The 9076-nt window shown below is 48.5% G+C and overlaps 1 protein-coding gene across 1 annotated transcript; it reads left to right on the top strand.

Annotated features, from left to right (window-relative positions):
- Positions 1–408: 408 nt before the first annotated feature.
- KIF20A (kinesin family member 20A) lies at positions 409–8998 on the top strand. The gene is made up of 18 exons (XM_009081823.1): positions 409–567; positions 968–1057; positions 1183–1302; positions 1722–1860; positions 1950–2137; positions 2224–2365; positions 3015–3215; positions 3446–3557; positions 3659–3730; positions 4545–4688; positions 4773–4938; positions 5173–5334; positions 5889–6028; positions 6125–6227; positions 6858–7065; positions 7443–7534; positions 7778–7915; positions 8729–8998. Exons 1-18 carry the CDS (start codon positions 409–411, stop codon positions 8996–8998), a joined length of 2646 nt encoding a protein of 881 aa, XP_009080071.1.
- The last annotated feature ends 78 nt before the right edge of the window (positions 8999–9076 follow it).

Raw genomic sequence — 9076 nt, forward strand, 5'->3', positions numbered from 1 at the left:
GGACCGCGTGGTGCTGCGTTGAGTGTTGTGTGGGTCCTGTTTGGCGGGCGGTGTACCCGTTAGGTCAGTTGGGCTCTATGTGGTGGTGATGGTATGTGTGCGGAGGGTGTCTCACGTGGTGTGACTGGGGTCCTGCGTGGTGTCCCTGTGTGTGGGTGCTGTGTTGGGGTCCTCTGTGCTTGTGTGTGTGCAGGTGCTATGTTAGAGGTCTGTATGGTGGCAAGGGCTGTGCCTATTTGCAGCAGCATCCTGTGTGTGTGTACGGTTCAATGTGGCAGCCCATGTTTGTGGGAATTGATGGATGTGGCAGTGCGGTGTATGCATGGGGAGCAAAGCTTGGGATGCTGTAACACCACTCTGTCCTCACTGTGCCCCTTTTTTTTCTCCCCAGGAGCCGTGTGAAGCATCATGGCACAAACACTTGCCTCCCCAGGGCTGTTCTCTGATGATGAGGCTGTAGCCTCCCCCGTGCTGGAATCCACTGCAAAAGGGTTTGGGGCTGATGTGTGCAAGGACCTGCTGTCAGAGTTCTCTGCCATCTCCCCAGACCTGGAGGACTCCCAGCAGGTGAGGTTGGAGCTCTTGTGGCACAGACAGGGCAGTGTTTTCACTCAGGGCTGGAACAAAATGTGGGGAGCGGTTCCTGTTATGAGCAGTGGATTGTGAAGGGCACAGTCAGCAACACTTAACACAAAGCCTTACAGTGGTGCTTGGTCTGGGAGCTGTTTTGGTGTTAGGTCTTTGGGTTCTTGGTCTTATTCATTAGATAAGCAAATGATAAAAGTACTGATGTGCTTGGAAATGCCTAAGAGCTTCTGGTGTTGCTGGTGGTTTTGGGACCAGAGAAGTTCCTGAGCACTAGTTGGGGTAGCCAATATGTGTTGCATGCTGTAGTTGCTGTTAAGTGTTCTGATGAATGGTTGTGTGCTGCCTCTCTGCTGTGTTTAACCTGAGGTGATTTTTGCAGGCTGTAGCTGAAGACAATAATGGAAAGCTAAAGGTCTATCTGAGAGTTCGACCTCTGAAATCTACAGAACTGGAAAAAGGGGAAGACCAGGTGAGACACTGACTGAAGCAGCATCTGAGCTGGCTGTGTGCCTGCTGGACATGCTCTTGTCTTTTGCTGTTTATGCTGTGGCCTCTTCTAAGCCACTGCAATGAAGGGATTTATGTGTTCCTTAGGGCTGTGTCTGCATTGAGAACTCAGAGACTCTTCTTCTGAAAGCTCCCAAGAACTCCTTCACCATGAAGAGCACAGAACGTGGAGTGGGACAGGCAGCACACAGGTTCTCTTTCACCAAGGTAGGTAACGGGGACAAACAATCCACCTTACAGGTAGAAAATCTGATTTACTCATACACACTGATCCCAAGGCACTGCCTGAGCTCTGCAGTCTCATACAATTCTCCCTACTTTGCTTTTTCTATTGCTGTTTCCTTAATTTTTCTCTTTTTGAGCTGTTTTTGACAATTCTTTTGGCAGCCAATGCCAAACACGTGTTTTGCTCATGTGGCTCTAAACAGAGTAGAGGCTGCAACGATACCAGATTATACTGGATTAAGGACATGAACGGGTTTTTATAGGGGCTCAGGCTGGAATTGCTGGTGGGTCTGTTGCTCATGATGGGCACAAGGACTATGTAATATCACTTGAACTATCATCAGCAGTCAAAGGATAGGAAAGATTTACATGAGGCCATTTTTCCTGTGTCTTGTTTGCAGATCTTTGGACCAGAAGTGGGGCAGAAACTGTTCTTTGATGAGACAATGAAACAGGTGGTAAAGGATGTGCTGAATGGACAGAATTGTCTGGTTTATACCTATGGCATCACCAATTCAGGCAAGACCCACACTATTCAAGGTAAGGAAAGCACTGGGTGTTAAGACCCTGGAGAGAGGTTGTCTGCAGCTTCATGTGAATCCTCAGCTTTGCTGCTGTTCTTGCTTCAGGCACCAACCAGGATGGGGGGATTCTGCCTCGCTCCTTAGCAACCATCTTCAACAGTGTGGGGAACAGGCTGTACCAGGCCATGGACCTGAAGCCTTCCCTCTCCAACGAGGTGGTGTGGCTGGACAGCAGGCAGGTGCGGCAAGAGGAGACTAAAAAGCAGGTGATACTGCAGGGAAGTCTCTGGGAGGTAAGCACATGGCTTCTGAGGAGTTCAATAACCACAGGTAAGGGATGGTGTCATGTTACTTCCACGTGTTCTTGGTTTCCTTCAAGGAGGAGCTCTTAACACCACGGAAGAATCACAGTGCTGAATCTCAGCACCAGGCCACCAGCAGGGTCAGTTTTGACAGTGGAGTTGCTGGTCTGTCTTCATCTAGTCAACTCACCAACCGCTCAGATCTCAGCCAGACAGAAGGTATGTCTGGAGGCCTTTGTGTACTGCCTTCTTGTTGCTGTAGGATGGGGGAAGAAAGGCTGATGGTTGCTTGAATTCTGTGTTGTGGGTGAGGGAGCAAAGGTGCTGTAGTCTGACAGACCTTCCCTTTGCAAGTTAAGGATGTCGGAGCAGAAGAACTTTGTGTGTATGTCTTGCCAATACCAGAAGAATTCAGTGCTGCATAATGTCTAAGCCTCGTGGAATGAAATGTTATTTGACACCCACTCACTTCATTCAAGGAATGTGGTTATGGAGCAGTTGATTTGTGGGAAAGAGGCTGCTAAAGTGATATGTTGCACTGAGCACTTGTGCCCAGACTTTGAAACCCAGGAGCTACCAGCTGGTTAGGTATCCAGAAGCATTAAGTGATTGAGATAACAAGGACTAAAGCTTCACTTATGCTGGAAAGAGCTTGTGTTTGAGATCCTGTAAACAAGTATATAAGAAGTTCTTACACAGAACAGGATACTGTTAAAGGAAACTTGATGCTGTCTCACTGGGGACAGGCATTAGTAGTGATTTCTGGTGAAGGAAGGTATCTCACTTTCCAGCTAAACCATTCCAGTTGCACCTATGAAAAGCTGAAGTTGTCTTTTTTTTTTTTCTCCTTTTTTTTTTTTCCCCCCAGACCTGGGCCCTCGCTGGGCTGACTCGGATCGCATTTCCCTCACCAGCACAGGGGATGTGCAGTTCTCCATCTGGGTCTCCTTCTTTGAGATTTACAATGAGTTAATCTATGACTTGTTGGAACTAACTCCACCTGGGCAGAACCGCAAGCGGCAAACCCTGCGGCTCTGCGAGGACCAGACTGGCAACCCCTATGTGAGAGGTAGGTTGAACTGGGAGAGGCGTTCAGTGACCTGCTAGGAAGACTGGGGGGATGGATGTTTGGGTGTGTGGCTTAGCAGGGATGTGCTGGGGAGCCCCTCACAGGTCCCTGGATTATGGCAATATCAAGTTTGTTAATGTCAAAGGAACGCAATAGTGAAGCTAGGGCTGAGATGATAAGTGTTCTGCCAGTCTCTAACTGCCTTGCCCAAACCATGCTTGCTTTTCCAGACCTGAACTGGATCAATGTGCAGGATGCTGATGAGGCCTGGAAGCTTCTGAAACTGGGTCGGAAAAACCAGAGTTTTGCTTGTACCCACATGAACCAGAACTCCAGTCGCAGGTCTGGAGAGGGAGGAGGATTGTTTAGGTGGAAATCCAATTCTGAGGGGTTTTGAAAGGTTGCATTTCCTTGGTTTTAAATCTCTGCATATTTCTTTACAGTCACAGTGTGTTCTCTATTCGGATTCTGCACTTGCAAAGAGGTGGCAGTGAGGTTGTTCCAAAAATCAGCGAGTAAGTTTCATGGTCTCTAGGGTTTGGGGGTGTTCTCTGTGGACTCACTTTCCTGTCTTCTGTTGAGGGGTATGGGAAAGATCTTTGACTGTCTTGTTGAAAGTGCTTAGAAAGACTAAATGTTCCCAATGGTAAATCTTGGAACTGACAGGAGTTTGTAAGGAATAGTGCAAAGTACAACTTGGAGTAGTTCTCAGGCTTTTTGAATGAAGGTAAATGTGAGTAACATTACTCTTGCAGCAGGGCTGATTTGAGTGCTGTGGGGGCCTACAGGGAAGCTGGAGAAGGGACTGTAGTGATAGGACAAGGAGCAATTGGGAAATTTAGGTCTTTGGAGGAAGTTTTCCCTGTGAGGGTGGTGAGACACTGGCACAGGTTGCCCAGGGAGGCTGTGGCTGCCCCAACCCTGGCAGTGTTCAAAGCTAGGTTGGAGAAAACCTTGAGCAACCTGCTTTGGAGGGAGGGAGGTGTCCCTGCCCAGGGCAGGGGGTTGGGACTGACTGATCTCTAAAGTCCATTCCAACCACTTAACATACTGTCATACTACAACAGATGCCTGTTCCTGGGATTAGCTACCTGGAAATGTTACCTGGAAGTGGCTGCTCTGAGGATTGGCAAAGGATCTTTGAACTTGACACTGCAAAAGACATTTTGGTGTTACCTTGTGTAACACCTACACTTAGGGCAGGCCCTTCTGTCCAGCAACAGCCCAGGCACCCCAAGGGAGAAGCTGAGAAGGTGATTGCAGTCTGAATTGTAAACCTGGATAGAACAGGACAAACCTAACATGTGGATATCTTTGTGTTCCCTTCAGGTTATCCCTGTGTGACCTGGCAGGGTCGGAGCGCTGCAAGGACCAGAAAAGCGGGGACCGAATGAAGGAAGCCAACATCATCAACACCTCCCTGCACACCCTGGGCCGCTGCATCGCTGCCCTCCGCCAGAACCAGCAGTCCAGGTGGGCAGCCAGGTCTGCAGAGGGAAGGGAGAGTGTGGGGGAGGCTGTTTGCTTTCCCATGGGCTCAATCCTGTCTCCCTCCAGGTCGAAGCAGACGGTGGTGCCGTTCCGGGACAGCAAGCTGACCCGTGTGTTCCAAGGCTTCTTCACCGGGCGTGGGCGCTCCTGCATGATCGTCAACATCAACCAGTGTGCATCCACCTATGATGAGACTCTCTATGTAGCCAAGTTCTCAGCCATTGCCAGTCAGGTTAGTAGTAGCACACACCGGGATCCTGCCTCTGTGGGAATGGGCCCATTTCCATCACAAGGGGGGTGGTGCTTGCAAGTCTTCCCTGTGTTTCTCCAGTGGGTTATTACCTCTAGAGTATTTCCAGATTCTGCTTAACTGAAAGGGCTGACAGGTTGCAGAGAAGGGCTGTGCTTCAAGGCTGCACAACTCCCTGGCTTGGTGGACTAGGAATGATTGTCTTTTCCCCTTCAGCTTGTTCAGGCACCTCCCACAAAGCTTGGACTTCCATCCCTACAATCCATCATCACAGAGCACAGAAGGCGAACCAGTGAAGGTCCAGAGGCAAAAGCGAAGGAAGAAGTGGAATCAGAAGACAGTGAGGATGAGGCAGATGTGTCCATGTATGAGAAGGAGGTGGGTTGTGATTTGGTTTACAACTTCTACAGATAGAGGGGCAACAACATGGATGTTAACTTTGGCCTGGGAGGTGGGATTGGAGCTCAGCACTGTGACATGAGAGATGACAAAGAACCTCAGAAGGATATAGGACCCAGGAAATTGGGAATCCATGCCAAAAACATTCCACACTTGGTCTAAGTCTGATGCACACGCTTAATTTGGAAACACTTTGTCATCTGTTGAACAGTAAGAGCGTGGGTGCAAACCTATAATCCCTTCTCTGCAGGGGAAATTTAGAGATCAGAAAACACACAAAACAGGTGGAAAAATCGAGGAAAAATAATCAGACTTCCTAGCTACTCAGAGGGGACAGCTGAAAGATCAAGATGGAAATCATATACCTATGAGACTTGACTAAGGTGTCAAGGCAACAAATCCTGGCAGCTTCCCTTTACAAGCAACTACAGCAATCTTAACCCTAGATCAGCCCAGTCTGCAGACATGGGATCACTCAGTGTAGCCCAGGTTTGAGCTGTGTTGAGCAGTGTTGAGCATTGTCCTCCTTGCAGGACTTGTTGCGCATAGTGGAAGCTGCGCGAGAGCTGCTGGTGCGGGAGCGGCGGGAGAAGCTGCAGCTGGAGATGCGTCTGCGTGACGAGATCTGCAACGAGATGCTGGAACACATACAGCAGAAGGAGCAGTGGTGCAGGTACAGCCTGGGCTGATGTCCCTCCCTCTGCTCAGGGTGAGCTGCAGCACCAAGAACTGCCAGACCCTGAGGTGGAGTTGTTTGTTTTCTTTGTAGCCAACACGTGGATGCTCAGAGGGAACAGCTGGAGGAACTGTATGAGGATAAACTGAGTAACCTGAAGGAGTCATTGACTGACTATTACCAGGAGAAGATCCAGGTTTGTTCAGGGCATGAAATGATATCTGGAAAGTGGCAGTGGGTTGGGAGGGGGATTTGGGGTACATGAGTCCTGGAAGATGTTTATGCAAACTAAAGGATTTTTTTATGATATTTTTTACGATAGTGTTTGATCACTTGATCCACAATTTCTGAGTCTTGTCTCCTGCTTCATGTAGCTCACTAGGCTTCCTAGTTTTCAACCCTTAATCTGGGAGCTAACGTGCAACTGAACTCCTGTTGTTCAACACTATTCTCTCCCCCTCTTACCCTTTCACTGGTGGCTTTGCATTCCTCAAGGTCACACAGGTTGTGTGAATTTCTCTTCTTACTCTTTGTTGCAATGATGGCTATGGGCCTGGCTATACTGTGGCAGTTGAGTTGCCTCTGGGACTTGTCACAGACCCCCCTGAAGATGCCAACTCTCTAAAACAAAGAGGCTGCAAAAATGTGGTTTAGGCTCCCAGGAAATGGGTTTACTGTTTTCAATTAAAGGACCTTAAAGGCTGGGTCCAATGTGTGAAGTGTGGGATTGAGAAAGTCTCCAAGAGAACCAAGACATGAAAATTTCAGATAAGTCAGCTGTGGTGAGAAAATCTTGTTGAATATCTGAACCAACTTCTTTTCTAAGGAGCGTGATGAGGAGATTTTGGAGCTCCAAACTGCTCTGCAGGAGACCAAACAAAAACTGGAGAGCCTGGAAAGTCAGCAAAGGGAGTCACAGCAAGGACTACATCGATCCAAGCGAATGGCTACCTTGAGTGCTCTGCAGCAGGAGCTGGCAGACACCAAAGCCAGGCTGGAGCAGTGCCAGATGGAGTTAAATACTGCGACTGCAGGTATGGCAGTTGTGAACTGTGCCTGAGAAATCCTTGTAGAGAGTTAGAGACTTTCTTCAGCAGGGTACATAGGATTCAGACACCCTGAAACCACTATTGAGGTGTAGGGTATAGGAATAATGTGCTGGATGGGGCAGTGTTTCACTTCATTTGTACCTGAAAATGGACTTTAGGGCAGGATAATCTCCCTGTTCAAATTCTTAAGTCCCTTTGTGTAGCTGAAAGGGAGAAGAGGCCTGGAGTGTTAGTGCATGTCTGCACAAACTCAAAGCTGTTCCCAGCTTGTCTGTGGCAGCTTGTCTCCAGGGAAGTCCTGAACTTCAGGAATACTGAAAGCTGCTGAAAGTCCTTTGCTCATTCCTTTTTCTCTGTTCTAGAGTTGCGTAAGTATCGGAAATTGGTGGAGCCACCTCCCTCTGCCAAACCCATCACCATGGACGTGGACAGGAAGCTGGAGGATGGACAGAAGGTAACTCACCTGTGTTCCACAAAGAACACTTGCAGGGCAAGGGGGTTTTCCAGTTCAAACAGTGTTTGGGGCTGCTGTTCACAGACAAATGGTTGAGCTTGAAACGGGTTTGTTGATGGAGGTGAAGTTGTATCTGTAATCCCAATCTCAGATGGGATCCACATGTCTGAAATACCTTGGAGTGGCTTTGTTTGCAGAGCAGTGCCAAAGCAGCTGTTGTATGACATTTTTTTTCCCCTGCAGAATGTCAGGTTGCTGCGTTCAGAGTTACAGAGGATTGGAGAGTCCCTGCAGGCTGCGGAACGCGCCTGCTGCCACAGCACAGATGCAGGGAAGCTCCGGGAAGCTCTCTGCACCTGTGATGACATTCTGGCCAGACAGGTAATGTGTCTGTTTTGTTGTGGGTTGTACTTTGCCATAAGTACAGTAACCCAAGTTCTTGCTGCTGCTAATAACTTACTTGCTAGACCCATACTGTCTGTTGCACAAAGGGAGATGTACTGCTGATTTTTACAACGGCTGGGGCAGATTGCACAGTTAACTCTTCCTTGAAGACTCAAGTTGTTCCTGTTAACTGGCACTTAAAGTAGGAGAATTGAGAGTTCTCATTTCCTTAACCACTCCATCGCAGTTGCTATGGCAGCATGTTTGCAGCAGGATGGAGCCAGCTTTGTCCCAGCCTTACCATTCCTATTTTGTTGTTGAACTGCTACACTGTTGACAGTAGAAGCTTTTAAGCATGGCTTTATTTAGCACAAGTTAGTGAATTTTGGTAAAAGGCAGTTTATCCTCAGTTTATACCCAGGGAGTTAAACAACTTGTCATAGTACCTGAAGGAGCCTACAAGAAAGATGGAGAAGGACTTTGGACAAGGGCCTGGAATGACAGGACAAGGGGGAATGGATTTCAACTGATAGAGTAGGTTTAGACTAGATATTAGAAAGAAATTCTTCCCTGTGAGGGTGGTGAGACACTGGCACAGGTTGTCCAGAGAAGACATGGATGCCTGGAAGCATTCAAGGCCAGGCTGGATGGGGCTTGGAGCAACCTGGTCCTAGTGGAATGTGTCCCTGCCCATCACAGGGAGTGAAACTAGATGATTTTTTTTAAGGTCCCTTCCAACCCAAACTATTCTATGTTTCTATGACACTTTTCTAGATCTTTTAATATACATATTTTCCTTTCTTTCATCAGGACCAAACCCTGGCAGAGCTGCACAACAAGATGATGCTGGTGAAGCTGGACCTGAGGAAGAAGGCAGCCTGTATCGCCGAGCAGTACCACACAGTGCAGAAGCTCCAGGCCCCAACATCCACCCTAAAGAAACGGTTCTGTGCCAACAGGGAAAACCTACAGCCTAATCAGCCTCCTGGCAAAAAGCCCTTCCTGCACAACCTCTTGACCCGCTCAGCCTCTCGTCCTGTGGCTGCCAGAGGGTGGCAACTGCGCTCAGTTGCTCTGTGACTTTGCCAAGAGAGATCCTGCCCTGCTGTCACTGGCACAGGTGGCAGATCCAACATAATAGCATCTGGGTTTCATTGT

The sequence above is a fragment of the Acanthisitta chloris genome, unplaced genomic scaffold, assembly GCF_000695815.1.
Source record: "Acanthisitta chloris isolate BGI_N310 unplaced genomic scaffold, ASM69581v1 scaffold40979, whole genome shotgun sequence".
NCBI classification, from domain to species: Eukaryota; Metazoa; Chordata; class Aves; order Passeriformes; family Acanthisittidae; genus Acanthisitta; species Acanthisitta chloris.

Coding starts and splice junctions, on each gene's coding strand:
- KIF20A (XM_009081823.1), top strand. CDS start 409: ATGGCACAAACACTTGCCTCCCCAGGGCTGTTCTCTGATGATGAGGCT. Junction 1,058..1,182: donor TGGAAAAAGGGGAAGACCAG/GTGAGACACTGA, acceptor TGTGTTCCTTAG/GGCTGTGTCTGCATTGAGAA. Junction 4,689..4,772: donor CGCCAGAACCAGCAGTCCAG/GTGGGCAGCCAG, acceptor GTCTCCCTCCAG/GTCGAAGCAGACGGTGGTGC.